This window comes from Nesoenas mayeri (genome assembly GCF_963082525.1).
Source record: "Nesoenas mayeri genome assembly, chromosome: 1".
Taxonomy (NCBI): Eukaryota; Metazoa; Chordata; class Aves; order Columbiformes; family Columbidae; genus Nesoenas; species Nesoenas mayeri.
Window position 1 is genome coordinate 89,975,078 of NC_137541.1, and position 20,442 is coordinate 89,995,519.

The following is a 20,442-nucleotide window of genomic DNA, read 5'->3' on the forward strand; positions in this document are numbered from 1 at the left end:
TCAATCTAATCAGCCTTCTGTTTTTTGGGGGGATTATTTCACTTACAGGCTAACTGAGCTATGGAAACGGAGGTGCAGGAGCCAGTTGGACCTGCAAGTGGTACAGCCATCTAGCACTATGCTATGTAAATGTGATAGCTTGTTTTGCTACTATCTTGTAAATCTTTGCTTATATTTAACAATATCATTGACCTGTTAGCAGTTACATCTTCCCCATGTGTTTTGTGCTTTGATTGCTATGGTTTGTGTTACTGCTTCTGCCTCCTCAGTGTTGTCCCGCCTTGTTCCTACTCAGTGATAAACTGCTGACAATCGCTTTAATAGATTTTCTTTTCAGGGAAAAGAGGAAAAAAAAAAAAGGCAGAATCAGGGATTACTCAGTACTTTCTGTTACTCTCTGTCGTGAAATAAGAGAATAATTTCCAATGTTAGATATTAGGATGCTGGCGATTGATAGGAACACAGCTTCTGGTTTTTTTATGTTGTAGCATCATTTGTGAAAAACGGTAAATCCTCACAGACCACATTATTATGTTTTTTGGTGAGACTACTTTGTTGAAGCGTGCTTTTTAGGGTTTGTATTTTTTTTTTTCTAGTACCATCCAGATCAGATGTTGTTATCAATGAACCTTCTTACTGAACTCTAATGTTTTAATTTTCTAAATCACTAACTTTTTTTGCTGCTGTTGTATCTTGATGTACAGCACAAAAACACTAATGGAAGGGGGATTTCTGGCATTGCATGCAAATTTATCTAGCCTAAATGGAGCTAGAAGGAAATGATCAAAAATTGATACAACTGTTTCAAATTGTTGATTTTTCTGTCATTCAGCAGTTCAAGAGGCCTTTAAATCTGTCTACAGTTTTGTCAGCTCTACTTGACATGACCTGAATTATGCAGATGTACTTGTACTTTTTGTTTTTAAGGGATTAACTTTACGTGTAACGTCTGTGCCCTGAACATTAATCGTGTGTCAATGGTTGCAAGAAGTATGAGTGTATGTAAGTGTGTTGTAGTCCCAGGGCTTTGCATGTATAATTTGATTATTTGGATTATACTCAAGATGCAAATGTATTTGCTTTATATCCTTTGGAGTCTCAATCTTCTCATGCAAACAGCTGGAGACTGTAAAGATTTGTGTGCACTTTAAATATCTTCATTTTTTTATTTCAATATTTCATTGAATTTACATTGTATGCTTTTAAGGACAATATTCGTACAAAGAATGTATTTGCTTTGTAAATAACTGCCTGTGTCTTGAGACCGAGTGTTTCAGACAGCTTCATAGTTAAGTTGCGCCTTGATCTTGTAATAATGAGCTTTGGATACATGAAAGCTGTCTCTTGCTGCAAAAACAAGTTGTGTACTGTGTGTACTGGATTTGTATTTCAGGATGAGGCAGTGATGTGGGAGATCACTTTAGATGTATTTTTTAGTTTGTGTTTTTTTTTTCTCCTGTAACCTTCCTCCAGTTGGATTGCTTCCATTAACTGCATTAGGGTAGACCATTAAGCATTTTCTGTGTTTAGTCACTTCTAAGTTGTCACACTGCAATACAAGAGTTCTTGCGACTTTGCTTGTGAGTCCTGATCTTCTATCCATGAAGGTCCCCGAAATAGTCTAGTGGGATATAACTGATCATGTATCAAGTCAACTTGTTGACACTTGAGACTAGTCCTGTCCCAGCAGTAAGGAACAAGATCACTTCATATATAAAGTATGCCAGCTTTTAACAAAGCTGGATTTTTTCACTGATTAAGTGTGACTCTCAGCATTTTTGTGTCTTTGGGGCTTAGTGAGTTGCTGATTCAGATATGTCCCAAATGCTTTAGTATGTGTTGAATCATTAAATATTGAATGTGAATATCATGAGATGGAATCTGAGTCACATCAGTGAATTTTAATATCTCCTTATTTTCCTCATTTTGTTGTTCAAGGATTTGCAGGCTTTCCTCAGGAAAACTGAATGTGTTATTAACGCTGCTGCTCTCTACTTAGGAGTTATCATGAGGAAGATGAGGATTCCCCCTTCTCTTTCCTGTGAACTGAATGCATTCTGAACCATTAGTGATGTTTGTTCGACCTTTATTGAACTACTGAAACTTCACCAATATTATACAAACCAAAACGACCTCTCTGTTTAGGTTACATGGTTTTGTTGTTGTTATTATTGTAGTGTTGTTCCCATTATTTACTTTTCCTAGGAAACAAGGAAAAATGATTCCTTTTATATTTGTTTTAAAAACACTGTTATGTGCTGAAAACTCTCTTCAGTAAAAAAAGTCTCTTGAGCTAAACAATGGGGCTTTTTGATCAGTCGTCTAGGATGAATACATACAGTGTAATGCAACATGCAACACCACTTTTAAAAGTAGTCTTTTTTCATTTGTTTTTAAATGCCCGATGATAATTCAACTTATGTCATAATGATACTTAATAGTCATCTACTAGCAAGACTCAGATTTCTACTTTAACTCAATTTTCAATGTCATCTGTCTTTGAACTCTGATCCTGGGTAATTTCCAAGTGTTTACACTTGTAATCTCAAAGCGTTATCTGATATGGTATGTATATCTATTTCACATCTTTCCCCAAACTCTGCAATGTATAATTCCTGTACTACCCAGGATTAAATGGTATGTTTAATTAGGTGTGCAGAATAGTAAGTGCTTTAATTCAGTTCCACCCTGTCCAAATTCTCAGTTTCACTGAGACAGCCCTGTGGGAAAGGCAGGCTCTGCTTTTTTGCTAGAAGACATGTCTCTTTAGATATGCCAGTAAACTTCTATATAATCCCTTCTTAATCCTTTTGAAACTGGGTACTAAGTTATTTTAAACAACTTTAAATAGTAGGCTTTTATTTACCGCAGAACCTTTGTCCAAAGTGGGCTAGAGGGTATCCATGTGATGAGTTCTGCTGGCTGATTTAAAGAAGCAGCAGCCTCTGACAGACACTTAAAGGTAATAGAAGGACTGGCAGCAGTACTGGGGACATGCATCTTCAGCTGTAAGAGGATGTACCTGCTAGGAATGTGCTTCTCTTAAGAGCAGATTCCAGGAACTTTTTCTTTCCTTCTGCTAATGATTTTCCATGCTCCAGTATTAATTTTGTCTGAGTGCTTGGAGATGATAGATCATGGCTCTGCTGCTGGCAGTCTTAACTTTTGTGCTGGGGTAGAGTCATACCCCTGTTGCAACTGATTAGGTATTGCCTTCCTCTTGCTGAAAAGTAGAGCTTCTAATTGTCCTCAAGTGTTGCACGAATAAGTAGTACTTGAGAAAATAAAGCAGAGTACCCGATGTGATGTGTATTAATAACATTTTTACAATAAAATATTCAACATATATTACCATTCCACATACTATTTCAGATGAAGACTTTTCAAAGTCAGAGAAAAGCATTTCCAAAACCATGTTGAAACCTACAGTAACACTGTTTACTCAAGCGTGTGGCCCTCTGCATAATATTTCTTTTTGCCTTCAGTTAATGGAAGCCTCATTTGATTATAAGAAAACAGGGCTCAAGTGATTTCTTGATCTGAAAACTATTCAGTTGTTTGTTGGTATCTGTTCTAGAATTTTGAAGTTATTTACTTGGGAGGCATATTTTAGTGCTGGTGGAGAAAAAAAGAAAATGCTTTTGCATTTGATTAATCATATGTCCAATTAATCACACTTAAGCTATTTCAGATAGTTTTGTGTTTAGAAGAGTAAGATGGTGTACCCTATCTTTTGGTCTTTTGTTGTCTTTTACATAGATACAGCTTTTCTTTGTTTTATCATATGAATTTTTGTCCTCTGTTCTGTAGAAACTAGAAATATTTGTGACATAATATAAAAGTTTCAAATGCCTTTTATCTCAGTGAGTAGTTTGTGTATGATCATTGGACTACTTTAAAGGATTGAATCAAAATCAACATTTCTGAAAACCAGTGTTTTTTCTCCTGTCACAAAAACACACTTATTTTATCTTCTGCTCAGCTGCAATCTGTGGCAAGAGCAATATGGAGAATTTTACTATAAGTGCATAGCTGTCAGAATATTGTGTACTAGTGAATGAAATCCGCTTAGTACTAGTCAGTATAGCATGCTCACTCAGAAGCTAGTGCTTAGAATATGCAGTAAAATGCCTTCTCAAATGCAGGTAGTTGTACTTTATGCCACATTTTTGCCACTGAGAACAGCTTTGAAAATTGATACCAACACAATTGTATTTTATGCATTAAGTATCTTTCCAGCATAAACCATGGTAAATATCAGATGAAATGAAATGCATTGATTTAAAGCTTGAATGCTTGTAGCCTTACTGGTGATGGGAGCCCAGTGGAAGTTTATATTCAGGAATCTGAATTTGTGAATCTGAAATATGTTTGGAAGTTTATTACAGACATTGCTACTAGTGCGAACAAATCTTATCTGTGCTGTTACCTATATTAATTTACTCTTGCAGAATCAGTAGAAACAAACCTGAACAGAAGTCTTTTGCAAAATGCTTATTAATTACCCTAAAATAGATAACATCGCTGAACTTTTTTATTTCATCAGATCTCTTTTTGTGGTTTTTTTGAGGTCAAATTTCGTATCAATATAGTCACTAGAAGGTATTATAGGCTTGCTGGATTGTAATTCAGGGCATAATGTCCTGTCTTCTGTAGTTTCTGTCTTGGTATGTGCAAGTTTTGTGTTTCTTAATACATGAAGCTTATTCTTAAGTGTGTTTTAGGATTTGAGTGCATGCTTGATTAACACCAAGTCATCTGGTGCTAGGTGTTTAGTATAATAGCAAAGCTCTTACCTATTAAAATGACAACTAAGTCTCTTCATAGAAATTAAAATATTTTGTGTTTTCTATATAGTGACGTATCATTAAGAGCAGAGAAGAATTTGAGTTATCTGTTTTTAAAGTAAACCATAGTGAAGTAGTTGATCATAGTAACTTCAAAGGTAATCTTTTAAACATTGACAGAACCAAGAGTTACCATTTTTTGGCATTTCTACAGTAGTACAAAACAATAAGGAAATATAACACAGGGCCTTGATCAAAGTACTGAAGGTCACACCAATGGATTTGGTTTCTGGCAGTACTGCTGATTCACTCTCTCCTTTGATAAATTGCTTCAGTTTCCTGTGTCACAGCTTCAGCATCTATAAAATGGGGTCACAATCAGTCGATGTAGCTAACAAATGTTTTTCAAGATTAATTAAAATCTTCAAGATTTTTAACATACCTTGATGAAAGTTAATTCACTGCATATTGTATATAGACCTGGGAATTCTGGTTGCTGGAAAAACAGCGTGTTGAGATGTGGATTGAAAGTTATACCAGATCATTGTGCAGAGTTTGTAGTCAATCCAGCAGAATAACCTATCTACAAATGAACTGCACTTGCCATCTTTTCATGGAGCGGCTTCAGAAATACGTAAACACTATCCCGGAAAATCAAGAGTAGTTTTTAAATGCACTTGAAGTGCAAGATAACATGTGCTCCGCATTGGGAACAGATGCTGGCTCCATTTCACTTTTAAACTAGGGCATTCCAAATGTCACAGCAAGCTAGCGCTGAGGGACTTGGCGTTGGAAAGAGCCAGCTTGACATAAATGAGTGTTCATTTGACAAACAGGATCTATTACTGGTTTTCAGAATAAGGATTGTATTTTCATGTCTCATACCATGGTGGTGCCACTAGAGCACAAATGTGCTCTAGGCCTTCATTGTGACATGGTCTGTACTGTTTCAATGGGAAATTCTGGAGTACGGTTTTAAATATATGAAGGTTTTACATGCTTGAAGCATAAAACTTCACTGCTGTCATCAGTTTTTAAGTAGCATTGACTAAGTCACTTACAAAAGAAGGGTACGTGTACCTCTGCCAAAATAGCCACATAGAAAGCACCTGACCAGCGGTTCCTAAACTAACAGTTGTGACCTGAATGGTGTCATAACTGCAGTGAGCAAGGAGTACAAGGGACATTGTGGTATTTTGGTATTTCTCCCTGAAGTGAGATTAGAGCTGTGTACAAGTACCCAAACACCAAAGTTGGGTAATTTTCCAGAGGGGAGTGGCAAGGCATTGAATACTTTTTTTCATTGTGTGCAGTGGAACATTTTGAGTTACAAGGAAGAAGCTGCAGTTTCTCTTTTGCCTGCTTTTCCGTATTTAAATTCATATTATGAGTGGCTTAAGGTGGCGCTTCTTCCATACGTAGAATGTGGCCTTTGAAATGGCGCTCTAGTCTCTAGCTTAATACACACACAGATCAATTGTTTTAGTTTGTATGGTGAAACTGTACCTTGAGGCTTCAGTAGCACAAAATGCTTGATGAAAATGGGTGGATGGATGAAAACTGAAAATCTTATTGATCATTGTACTGAGAGTGGCATTATACCTTGAGGCTTCAGTTAGTGCATAAATGTCTAGTGAAAATAGGTCGGTGGAGCATTAGCTTGATACCTTTCCAAATTTCAGCCACCTGAACCCTTCACAGGGAGCTCATCATTGCCATTTGAAATTTAACAGTGCTTAGCGGTTTCAAAGCAAACCTCATGTATGTTCCACTGCCCAGTGAAATGATCTTGATGGTGACAGCTTGGTCACTTGATCCCTGTCTTAAATAGGACTTATTTGAATATAAGAAATATTGAAGCATCCTCACAGAATTAAATTATTCCATTTCTCATGGCACATAGTTAAGGGGAAAAAGAGAGTTTCTGGTTCTTACAGAGCCTGTACATGGAATTGGTGGTGGTGAGGGGGAAACAAAACTTGACAGAAGTCTTGATGCTGATATATAAGAAAAAAGTACTCTGTGGGGTTTTATCAGAAGCCTGGATCTCCTCTATCATCTTAGGTGAAGAGAGAGCCAGGAGTGCTGCCTTCATTGGAAGGTGGGGGGAACAGGTAGCCATTGGATTAGATACATGAGAATTTAGGATTGTGAAGATTCTTGTAACCTGAGACAGCAGTCTTTGATGTGGAGAATTTGACTATTAGAAAGTCTAGCAATAGGAGTTGTGGTGCACTTGAAGAGTGAAAAAAGGAATGTAGCTTACTAATAAACCAGATGAACAGTGTTGTGTTTTTGATTTTTTTTAATGAGATAAAAACGGGAAAGTGACAAAAATATGCAAGTGACTTAAATATCACTTACTTTACTCAGCTTTTAACAACAGCAAATGCAGAGACAGTATTTTCTGCAGATCAATTTGAGTAGTTCTTTTAGGAAAAAAAAATCAGGATCTGGTGGTTCTGGTTTTGAATGACAAGATTAACTAGAAACAATACATTCAGTTGTCTTATTGTGTTTTAGACTTTATGAAATAAGAAGTCTTTTGAAAGCAAAACATTTTTACTGTTTTCTCCATTGCCCCTTTTTTGCTTTAGGGAATGAGGAAACTTCTGTAGTTTTGCATGTGTTTAATTCCTCCCTCATATCAATTTTTAGATAAATAAGTAATCACATAGATAACAAATCGCACATGCTGGCATGTGCAATCCTAATAATTTCTTTCGTTTTAAATTGCAGAGTGGAAGTATGGGAGACACCATATGTCTGTATGTCAAGTTAAACATTTCTTGAAACTTGTATAGCTACTGTGTTCTTATTAAGACTGAAAAAATCCTAATCTAACCAAGAGACTTCAATTTTGTCAATAGACTTCTTTAAGGAAATAAAATTTGCAATTGAAGATGTGATTAGAACACATTTAGTGTTTCTTGCTTGCTGATTTAAGTAATTTTGGATTAAAACCAGACCATACGGGAGGGAGGAAAACCTGTTGCTCTGCTTGGTCTTAAAAACGAGTTCATCTCCTTCAGTGTTTCTGTACAGAGGCTTCTCACCAAGCGTGTTGGTCTGCAGATATCACCTCACTTCCAGATGTGTTTTATGCATATAGTCTTAAGCCCAAGAGTCATCCACTGCTATCAGACTTTTCTGTTCTGCAAGTGAAAATGTGATGGGACTGATAAACAGTGGATATTTGTGTAGGCCAGCAGAGTATGCCTTTCTTAGCGAAGTTATCCTATTGGGGGTCTCAAATAATTGTGCAGTATATTACATTGCAGTAGCACCCTGGAAGCAAATTGTTGTTTTCTATTACGCAAAGTGATATATAAGCATACAGCAGGTGCTATTTCCCACCTTCGTATTCACTTTTACTTACAAGCACATGTTGTAGAAATCAAATTAACCTGAAAATCCTCACTGAAAATACACCTAGTGTTCAGTGATTGGAGAACATAGTAGGCTTTGAAAAAATAATAGGATTTAACTGAAAAATACAATAAACCAGCCATTAAGGACCTAAGTTCAAAGTCTCTTTCTCTAGAGGAAAAAAAGGATAACAAACAGTGGTAAAGAAAGAATAGTGAACTCTAGGTTCCGAATTCTAGAAAACATACATTCTTGCTGGTAGTGCATGGTGCATAAGATTAAGTTCATTATTTTCATCTCTCTCTAATGATGACTATTCTTTGTTAACAGAAATTGTAGCACTTCTGTCATGTCACAATTTCAGTGTCTATAAAATGGGGCACAAGAGCGTATGGTTTTAATCTTTTTTTAAGCTAGCTTATGTGTGCTTTAAAAGCAAGCCATTTATAACCATTTCTCCCAGCCAGTACCTCCTCTTAAAAATGAAAAAATATTTTACCAAAGTATGCTTGTCATCTAATGTGGTACTTGAGCTTATGAGTTATTTTGAATTTTGGAGGTGACTTCTGGTTCCAACAAAAACTTGGCACCAAAATATACCTTTTCATGAAGGGAAAGCTGTATGAACATTGAATGAGGTGCAGGTGTACCTGTGGGAACTGGTATGGCTTGAAGGGTTTCTGAGTCTCTGAGAGAGTGTGGTGGGCGCTCAGTGCCTGCTTCTCACTCAGATGGTTGTGCTTTGGCAGCCTGTGATTGTGAGGGACAAGGTATAGATACCAGATGTTCTTTTATAGTGCTGGAGTGTATATGGGACAAATAAAAAGCATTAAGTGGAAACAAGTGATGAGAGGAGAAATTACTTTTCCAAATTTGTACTACAGTGCCAGAGGCAACATTGGGCTCTGAAATGGTTCTGCATCAGTATTTGTCTTTTGGGAAAGTTCTTTCTGGGGATTCTTAGGTTCATTACAACCTATTGTCATAAAATGGAGGCACTCTTAAATGAAAGTTGGAGCTATTTGTTTGAACATCTATTTCAGGAAGAAACCACGTTATTTTCAATGCACTTTCTCTTTCCATCTTCTTGTGTATAGTACAGTAGCAATTTTAAGTGCAGTGGTACATCAGCTTGTATATAGGGAATAAGGGCCCTTGCCTAACTCAATATGCATTTATAGATTTCTTCTTTCTTCTTCATCTCTTCCTTTCACGCCACTTTTCCAAAATTTTTCTTCGTGTTTTATTCCTTAAGTACATATCAAATGGAATCATACTGGACTTCAAAATTACTTTTTAAAAATGCAACATCAATAATAAAATTGAAGTTGGGTTTTGTCTAGTTTAAGAGATGTAGAGTTGCAGATAATGCTTGCAAGATCAACTTCCAGTTCTTTGCTGAAAATATGAGACGAAGTTTTACTTTCTACTTGAGACCCAAACACATTTTTCTTTATATTCCTATAGAAGAAGTCATACTTCTTTCTGTCTTTCAGATAAGTTAACCCAATAATCATAAGGTTATTTTCTACTTTATAGCTATTCGTTTTAGAGGAAGCATCGTACTGTGAACCTGTGAAATGTTAATTTTGTCATTTCTGTGCTCTTATTAAAGGTAGTGGAAGAGCCAGCAAATATGATGCTTGTCTTAACATTTGTAACATGAGAACCATATGAATTGTTTCAAGACTTACATTTATATTCTTGTTCTTTATTTTTTTTAGGTTTTTACCTGTTAGTGCCCATTACCAGGATCTTAATAACTTGTTCAGTGTAACTGTTTTGTAAAAGAGGTTATAATTAGTATTTTTCTTCACAGGGAGAAGAGAATTTATCCAAAGATTAAAACTTGAAGCAACCTTGAATGTGCATGATGGATGTGTAAGTCACTTGTTGGTTTTTTTGTTTGTTAAAAGATGATAAATTGTGATTTTTTTGATTTTTTTTATTTTTTTTTTTCTGCCATGGCAATAGTTTCTTACTTAAAAATGCAAATAACATGTATTAAAGCTGAGCTGGGAAACTGCACTAGTAGAGACCTACATCTGAATTGTATGGGTGCTTGTTTATTCTTAAACATCTGACACTTTACCTTTGAAGCAAAACAAAATCCTGTTCCTGTACCATAATACCGTGTCACACTGCTGAATGAATTAGTCTCCTGTGCCAGGAAAACTCATGCTATCTTTTCACTTAGAACTCATCTTAAGCCTTTAAATGGAATTTTTAGTGGTTTTGTGCTGTGTTGATATATTCTGTTGACTTAGAGCTGTATTAGTGTCTTAAGTGATTTGTTCTCCAGATCTAAAAAGCAAATGATCAAGTGCTATGTGTTTATTTAAAGAGAGAATAAAAACAAAAATAAGCCTCCCTTGAAAGGCAATAACATAACTTGAAATATTGCTTATTTAAATACTTTGTTTCCCCTTTTCCAGTCAGTGGGAACTTTACCAGACTGCTATGACCTTTCACATATGATGGATAGTGGCTTAGACAGTTCCCTCAGGACCTGCAGATGCATCTTATCAGGTCCCATGGACTTGTGCATCTTCAGGTTCCTTAAATGGTCTCAAACATGTTTTTCTCCTACAGCAGGCAGTTCTTCATTCTCCAGTCCCTGCCTTTGCCTGCTGTGACTTGGGTGATGTAGCTACAGCACTTCCCAGTGAAAACTGAGGCAAAAAACTCATTGAGTACCTCAGTCTTCTCCATATCCATAACCAGGTCTCCCATTTCCTTCTGGAGAGGGCCCACATCTTCCCTAGTGAGGCTGCTTCTATCTGCCTATAGAGGGCCTCATCCACTAGTTCTTCCTGGTTGGGTGGCCTGTAGCAGACCCCGTCTATAATGTCACCTGCCCTCACCCTCCCTTTAATTCTGACCCATAAATTCTTAGTTGGCTCCTTATCCATCCCCAAGCAGAGCTCTGTGCAGTCCAGCTGGTCATTGACTTAGAGGGTGATATCCCCCCACCAGCCTGTCCTTCCATTCAAACACTCCGGTCACAGGAGCCATCCCACCACGTCTCCAGAACGAGTTAACTACCTCTGTGTCACATAGCAGAAATTACGTATTTGATGTTGGCTATGTGGTGTTGCTTGGGCCTGCCTGGTGGGTATGTAGTTGAAAATTCATTTTGAATTGATTGTGTTAGCTTTGAAAGCGTGCTTTAACATGTAGCCTAACTTAAAACATTTTCTACCCACTAAAACAATTAATTGTGAACTTACACCATTATATGCAGGTGTTTAAAATACTGCTACAATTTGAAAAATGTCTTTAGAAATTAAATTTGCTCAGAACTATCCACCTTTAAAGAATGGTGTATTAGAGAGTTCTTATGTCATTCACTGTGTGTTTTTTTCAGGGAATAATCTTTTATGGCCAAAATCCATTCAGTATAATTTCTTACTACTTTCTTTAAAAAAAAAATCTGTGAAATAAAAGTAAATGAAATTACAATACCCTTACCGATTGAAATTCTTATACCATCAGTGGTAAATTATCATATTAGTCTCTTTTCCCTCATGATTATTGAATCAGTATGTATTTCAAATGTGAGGAATAAATGCCATAGTTGTCTTACTAGGGATGTTTCTGGGTTTTTTTTGTTTGTTTGATTTTGTTTGGTTTTTTTTTTTGTTTTTTTTTTTGGTTTTTTTGTTTTTTTTTTTTTTGGTGGGATGTGGTTGGGTTTTTTTGGAGAGTGGGGGTTGGAGTTTGTTGTTTTTTGTTTTGTTTGTTTAAGATCATTTTCTTCTGTGGAATAAGGTGTGACTTGTATTTTCTATGTAAAGCATGCTGTGTAATTGGACATGGTGGACAACATACTTGAGGCAAAAGGTTTTTTTTTCTAATGGAGGATAAGAGTAAAGTCCAACTTCCTACTTACCATTTGTTCTGTGTTACACAAAAGAGAGATCCTGTGGGAAATATGACCAGTGTAATCATACTCAGGTACAATATTTTTGAAGAATGGGATAGTTCTATTCATTACTTCCAAGTATACTCACTCTTCTAGCAGTAGTATTACTGTAATACCTTTTTGGTTTATTTGTATTTTCATCTTAGAGTTTAGGTAACATTGTCTTTGAAATAGTGCAATTTTCCATCTTGTTTGAAGATACAGTTTCTAGCAGTAGTGAAGAAATTGAATTAGTCTACTGGATAATTGATGTTTGCTTGTAACCTTGTCATCCTTCCAGGGCATGATTTGCCTCTTTTGACAAGATTCATGTTGTCCAATGCAGTGAGATCATATGTATGCCAGAAGTTGCCATTTTCCTTGTTAACTCTAAAGGGAGCTTAAGATAATGAGAAAATTAGTATAAAGATGATTTCTGTATGACATGGCTAAATCCAAAGGGGAAATCTTGAAAGAGAATCAATTTGAACCAGCAGTGATTGAAGTATGAGGAAAGGAGAGGAGAAAACAATGCTAAACTGTATCAAATTGAAGTAAAAGTATCACTTATTTTCTTTCAGTTCTGGTCCTGTGAAAAATGAGGAATGCAGGACTGCAGAGTGCATACCTAGGTGGAGCCTTTGACATGAACAAATACTACATTTTCAGATAAAGAAAAGAGGATTACCTGGAGGAATAATTTCTCATTACTATGTATAGACATTCAATTCAATAGCTTAAATTAGTATAGGCAGTTTGTTTGCATATTGTTAGAACATGCAGTTTTTTACCTTTTCCTCAGTAGATGAAAAGTAGTTCCTTTTCATCCCCTTTTTTGCTTGAGAGCTCTTTCTGGTATTCTGGATATCTACAGCTGTTTTTATTTGCTTTCTTCTGTTTCTTGTATTCTGTTAATCTATTCACAAAAGAGTTAAATCTACTGTTACAATGCATAGAAGTGAGGAACTTGCTTTTTTATTGTAAGGTGTGGGGTTTTTTCTTATTTTTTTTTCTTTTTTTTTTCCTTTCTTTTCTTTTCCCCTTTTCCCCTTTTCCCCTTTTCCCCTTTTCCCCTTTTCCCCTTTTCCCCTTTCCCCCTTTCCCCCTTTTCCCCTTTCCCCCTTTTCCCCTTTTCCCCTTTTCCCCTTTTCCCCGATTGACTGCATCATCTTTGAGGAAAACACAGAGACAGTAAATTTACTTTTCACTATTTGACTAATGAATCAGAAGTGCCTGCTGCTTCCTTTCAAGACTAGTTGTGAGGCAAATAAAATTAGATATGGTTGATAATAACAGAATTCTTAATAGAAAAAAGCTAATTACACACCCTTTGACTTTTCTTATCTTGTTAGTAATTGGCTAATTTGCATTCAATATATCCTTTCTTTTTGCTCCAACACCTTTTTCCAAGAATTTCAAACCCTTAGTGTAGTAACTGTTACATTATGCTATTAGTTGGGTGTCAAGTGACTGTGAAAGTTGTAGACACGTAGCTTTTCTACATGGTTTTGAAATACAAATGAATTTTATACCTAGATCTCATTTTACTGTGTATTTCAATTGTGGGTTTGCCACCATGGAATGAGACATGAGAACTTTTAAAATATGCTTTTATCAAGCATCTGTTTGTAATGCATGTTGATTGTACATATTCACTGTTGGTCAATAGGTTGTACTGAACACTGAGAAATGTAGTGTATTGACCACTTGCTGACAAGTCAGTCTTCTCTGGAAAAATAATCAAGGTTATTCCACTGAAAGACTTTGTTTGTTTGTTTGTTTGTTGTTTTTTTGGTTTTTTTTTTTTGGTTGGTGTTTTTTTTTTTGTTTTTTTTTTTTTACAGTAATGTTGAGAATGTGATTTGGTACAGAAAAAAAAGCCTGTTTAGTTATAGACCTATATCACACATTTGGTTATGTCATCTCACTTCAGGATTTTTTCTGAACCAATGTTGGCCTGGGTAGAGTGTATTGTAATTGCTCAACCCTGGGGCAATCAGTGGAATGGAATTGGAATTTAGAAGGAGAATGATTGATGTCTTGTGTAGGCTTGTGACCCTGCAGTTTAGAAATCATGCCATTCCCCTTTGCATCTTCAATGCTTTCTCTGCTTTCCTGTCCTTCAGATATTGTTTTTGGACACACACACACATCCACTTCTACCCCCTTCTTTCTTACATCATGTTTTTAATTTTTTTTGGCAGCTTCCTTCTTTTTTCAGTGTTTTGTTCTTGTTTCTGTTCTTGTATACTTGTATAAGCATTTTGGTTTCTTTAGGGCAATGACAGTATTTTTCTGCCTGAAAGGAAACGTAGATGAAGATGAACATGGTTGGATTTTGTGTTTGCCCTAGCTATATTACTGTGCCGTGTTTGACAACACTTTTAAAATACAGTCATTGTCAGGACAGGTTGCGTCAATGATAGATGGTATGGGGGCTAGTTGAATGCATAGTTCTCTGTGATCGACAGCCAGGGTTGTAAAATCATAGAAGCAGCCATGCAAGGTCATACCAGTGCTCAGTCAAACCTGATAACTTGGCCCCGACAATGGCCAGTACTGATTTTTGAGGAAAGTTCAGGCAGGGCAAGCAGACACAGTACTTGAAGGTTATTCTAGAGAACAGATCATATTTTAATGGACAGATGGAGATGAAAGTTGCATCTTTGTTTCTAATAATTTTTCTTTGAGTATGCGTATTATTCTACTTCTGGTGTTTAGGACATTCCATGACAATGAATTCCGGTTTTAATAAAATGACATGTGTTAGTTTCATTGCAGGCCTTCCATTTCGTGGACCGTAAAGATCCATGGAAAATGATTTCCTTTTTTTCATGTTATTCACGATTTCATTAGTTTCTGGCATATCCCCTCCCCAGAGCAGTACAAATGAATTGTTTCTTGCTATTAAAAGTGCTAGATACCTATGATCACCCTAGAAATTATTTTTGAAAATTCGTCTTTTCAAATGGGTGGTAATAGAAATGGAGAATACGGGAGTGGGATATGAACCAAAACTGCACAGTGTGGAATACACAGATTTGCCATGCATGGATGTACACTGACAGAATGAAGTTTACTTTTCTGTGCATTTCCCAATGATTCCTAACATTATTTGACTGCTGCTGAGCATTGAGCTAACTGTGCCATAGGCATGTCTGTTGTAACACAGAGCTTTGTTTTTGTTTTGTTGTTTGTTTGGTTTTGAGTGGCAAAAGTTGATTTAAAGCTCTACAACAAATATCTCAAGTTGTTTCCCATACGATCCATCTAAAACAGCTAATTCTGATTTTGCAGCTTTGCCTAATTAAGGACCCCAACTAAGCTTGTGATCAAAATAGTAATTAAAATGGGTGTATTTATTTTGAACATAAATATTTTTGTGGTTTGGGCTCAGGATGAGACGTTTGAATTTAAAAAAAGAAAAAAAGCATAAGAGAAGGATTTAGAATGAAGTGGGTTTTTTACTAATTATATAGTCCAATCTGATATATCACACTAAGGCAGTTATTGTGCCAACAGAAGATGTTGATGGCTGCAGTTTGACACTTAAAGCTCCTTTAGAGGCTACTTGAAATCACACTCATGCATGCAGTCATTGCTTGTGCATGAGCTGCTGCTTGAAGGCAGGTTACTCTCAGGATACTTTCTGAGCTTCCTGGATTTTTAGTGCTTTTATAGCTTTGTTTCACTGACACGTTATTAAACACAGTCTTGTGAAAAGGAGAATTGATAAGGAAATGTATTGTAAAGTTCTCGCAATATGAATTTGTACCTCACTGCAGGATTCTTCTTTCTCAACATACTCACACTTCTCAAAAGGGACCTGGGGTGAATTGTGTGGTGCTTTTCACATTATCCCTGAGAAGGTGTGGTCACTGAAAAGTATACAAAACAATGGATGTTCAGAATTTAAATATGGTGAAGATAAAATAACGAGAGCATTGTGATGCCCTCCAGTTCAAATTTGGAGAACTCTGCAGAATACCTTTGTTACATTAAAACACCTGAATATGTAAAATTGTGTCTGCTGAGGCCTTTGTGGGAAAGCTTAATTTACCTGATGGACTCTTCAGGAGCAGATACCATTGAGATGCCATAGGTGAAGCAGGTGATTCCCTTATCAATTTGTTTTAAAAACACTCTTTTTTTCTTTCCTAGATGCTTAGAAATTACATCATTTCAATTGAATTTGTTAATTCCTGTTTCTGTAGTGATGGATTATTATTAATGTTTTAATATTATGAAAATGGAATTAATGTAAGTCTAAACTATTTTTTGTTAATTCATGCAGGTGAATACAATTTGCTGGAATGATACAGGAGAATATATTTTATCTGGTTCTGATGACACCAATCTGGTAATAAGTAATCCCTACAGCAGAAAGGTAGGTTTGTTTCTGGATACTCAGTAATTTTCAAATAAGATATTAAGATAGTTTTCAAGATGTTATTTTTCAGATATTAATTATTACCTGACAAAGATAATATCAGGCACTTAATAGTGTTTATAAATGGGAATAAAACTTCAAAATGCTTTAAAACCTTAGTATTCTAATCCCTTGCAATATGGGTATTATCCCATTTTACGGTAGGTGGTCTGGCACAAAAGGAACATGGTCTCACAACAGATTAGTGTCAGAATTAGCAATAGGATTCAGTAGTTCTTGTGAAATCTTACCGTCAGATAAATTGTTTTCCATTTCATTTTAGTTTAAAAATATTGGCTTACCTTTTGCTGTATGTAATATACCAGGCTGTCTTTCTGATGTTGTTGAAGTGTTAATCTTGTTTAAAATACTTTATTACCATTTGAAATGACATTGCCTTGTGTGTGCATGTGTGTGGATGCAGAAGAATTTGTATTGAAATAGGGGAAGGAGATTTGTGAAGGGGAAAGTGCTTTAAAGGTCTCTGCTGTTCCACTTCTATACTCACATGGGTTATGATGCAGTCAGATGGCTTCCATCAGCTTTCAGCTCGCATCCATCATGTAGTAGCAGCGTTTCACACTGCTCTTTAAAGAGGTGCTGATAGTTTGATAGAACAGATGCTCTGAACTATGTCCTTGGGTGCTGGGGATCCTATGCAGCAAAGTTCCAGTGAAGTCCTCTCTCCTGTGCTTTCTCAGAGGTTGAGAAATAAACGCTGAAAAAGTACTGAAAAATTAAACGTGGTGGGGGAACCAAAATGCGTGGTTGATATGGTGGAAGAGAGTTTAAATACAAGGTTATGAAGGCAGCAATATTTTACCTTCCTGAACAGCTGTGGTGGGAAAATAGTGGAGTGTTGCCTCTGTCTGTAGGTAAGGCCCTTTTCCTCACTTTCCCAAATGACCCATAGCTCCCAAACTTCTCTTCTTTTCAAATGTTGGTTTCAATCTGACAAAGTTCAAATCAGTATCATTAGACCAAGGTTTCTCTTGGGCTGGGAGTTCAGCTGAAGAAGAAAAGGTATCTAGGACAGCTATGAGGTGGATGAAGTGTGTGTTCCAAAGTGAGTGGTGGAGAGACTTGCAAAGTAGAAATTTTTCATGCAAGTAAAGGGTGTTCAACAGTAGTTACTGTGCAATGTTTATTGTAATATGTCACTATGGGATAGTTGCTACATCATTATCTTATATAATTATTACATTTAAATATTGTAATATTTTAACAGATGCATTAATTTAAACTTTATGCGCTTATGGGATGTTTTTGTTTTTTTTTTTCTTCCTTGTGTACTACTGCTGCACTTAAATGAGTAATTTTGGAGATGTTTTCTTATTTTTAACAGTCAGTTTTGCTATTTTTATACATAACAGCAGAGTAGATTTTTTTTTTTTTTTTTTTACTATTTTTTTCCTTATTATATGCAGGTGCAATTATATGCATATATGCAATTATATGCAGGTGCAATTATAAAACAGCAGATACTAGCGAGAAGAGTTGCTGTTAATCAGTGTTGTTACTGAAATGTAGTAGAGATGCTATTTTTTTAATGACTGTTACAACTGTGTTAGCTTATTTTCTCTGGCTTGAGTAACAGAATCAATACAGGAAAAGGGAGCAAATTGATATTGGTACTAGAACTCTACTGTAATTCTATCATCTTGACGGATATCATTATCACCTTAGTTTCTCTTAGAAGCTACGTAAAGTAGCAAAAATAGACTTCAGCCATCAATATAGTCTTCTGTGTTAGTAAAATAACTTTAATAAGGAAGTATTTAATCTTGTTTAACTGATTTTAGGTACATGAGTTTAGGTAAGTCACTGTGGTTTGTGTTATGTATGGCCAGATGCAAATGTTAATTGTTACTATGTAATGTGTCTCAGGATAAATTTTTCTGAATATAGATTATATGTTTATAGCGTTTGTGCACCTGAGAAATGCAGTACTGTGACTACTAGAGGTAATTTCAAGTCTAAAACAAAAATATGAGCACTTTATTATACTTTGAGATAGCTGAGAATTCTTGTGGATGTTTTCTTCCTCATTTTGTTTGTTTTAGGCATCACGATACTGGGAGCAGGGAGAGGGCAGAGTTTGAAGCTAAAGCTCATCTTGCTACAAGGGAGGTACAAGAAGATGAGAATTCATGTATTTACATGAGGTTGAGCACTCCTTTTTCAAAGCCTTTAAATGGAGCCTGAGGCTTCTCTCAACTAATACCAGTGTGAAAACAGGATTCTTATGAGTAGTTACACTCAGGATTGTTTAATCTTTAGCCTGGTTTGCCTTCTGGGAGAGAAAGAGATCAGTTCATGTGAGCAAGTGCTGGGGAGGCTTTGGAGGGTGCTTAGTGGGTCTGAAGGTTTCCAGCTTTTCTAAAATCAGGGCTTAGGATGAGGCTCCATTAGGTTTGCTTTCCTTTGCTTCTGAAGGGGGTTTGACCTCTTCAAAGGAAGCAGAAGGCTGGATTGTGAATTATTCTGTGCTGAGTGTCTTGAGTGGGAACCCCAAATTAACTAGAACATGAAAGGCTTAGTAACCCACTGATATTTGACTTACATTGTTTCAGCAGGCTTCTTTTTAAACAGCAAGCCAGAATTCAAATAAACCTACTTTTATAAACTGATTTTGGTTTTTATTGTGACTTTTAAAACGCTGGTTTGTCCATTATGGTGAATTTTTCCTTTTTATTGTAAAGAGTTTCCATTTGGATATGGACATGCAATATGTCAGGTTTAAAGCAGACAACAGAGTAGCTGACAGAAATTCTACTTTCTTGGAGGAAAGTACTTATTGTTAAGGATGGAACTTGTATGCAAAATTCTGTGATTGCTACATGAATAAGTAATCCCATCCCAAAGATTTAATCGGGACTTTTAAGAGATTAAATATGAATTATTGAATCTGTTGCCTCTTCGACTGATATTCTATGTAACATATTACTTAAGCAATTTCAAAACTTATGATGACATCTAAATTAACTACAGCTAGTCAAGTACTTTACAGAACATCTGAAATTCTTTGTTTTCCTCTCACTCTTTTCCTCAGTCGTTAAGTATGTGTAGCCTATTACTTGTTGGTAGTAAAAAGCTCCAATGGAGTAAGGTGATGGTATTGTTTCACTCTATGTAGCTAAGATTAGACTCTTGGGGGTTGATTATGTATGTTGCAGTTTCTCACCTTTTTTGCTGCCTAGGCACCAGCAACTTTTTATGCCTCTTCCTTCTCTAAGGCAACTTAATAATCTGAGTAGAAGAGGATGTACAGTGCAACTCAAGAAAGGCATGGAAAATCTTATGCATATAGTAAATGCTGTAATGCTTTAATACTTTTTATTGCAACACTGTGCAACGTAGTCAGGAAATTGAGAGGTAGGCAAGATGAGGTTAGGTCTGCCTGTGAGAAAACTCTTTACTGGAAATGTTGAGCTGCATATATTTCTGAACGCTGTTTCACTTTACAGTGGAGGGAAAGGAAAATCTGAGTTTTTACAAGTGTGAGGGCAGTCATCAAATGTAGATATCCATGTTTAAACCGACATCTGCAGACGGGGAAGACTGAAGCAGACAAAGTTAGCTTTTGACTACATGAAAAGCAAGGGTACTAGGTTGGAGTTCATGAGAAAAAGGGGGAAAAGTAAAAAGCATATGTCATTTGGTGAGAGAAGGATCCTATACAGCAGAACAAATTAAAAAAGGCAGCCTGCTTGTGTTCAGCAATAGAGAGGAAGTGGTGGATAGAGAACTGACAAGATGGTAGAGAAGCCCCTAGTTGTTCAGGTTTGTTTGTTTTAATTACGGAGATCCAAGAGGATTTCTTGTCAGGACAAAAATATTTTTCACAGTAGTAATAGAGTAAAATCAGAGGTGGGATTGACAGACGATGTCTTTAACAGTCATCTGAACTAGGGTACCTTATGGACTGCTTGTTCTGAGTTGTTCCTTTGATA

General features: G+C 36.2%; 1 protein-coding gene across 3 annotated transcripts in view; it reads left to right on the forward strand.

Annotated features, from left to right (window-relative positions):
- Positions 1-20,442, forward strand: part of DCAF6 (DDB1 and CUL4 associated factor 6) — a 93,789-nt gene that overhangs the window by 6,361 nt on the left and 66,986 nt on the right. For all 3 annotated transcript variants that reach the window (XM_080341759.1, XM_080341760.1, XM_080341761.1), the window contains exons 2-3: positions 9,976-10,037; positions 16,355-16,447. In XM_080341759.1, coding sequence (XP_080197885.1) covers positions 9,976-10,037; positions 16,355-16,447 — 155 coding nt within the window. The remainder of the gene's footprint in view (positions 1-9,975; positions 10,038-16,354; positions 16,448-20,442) is intronic.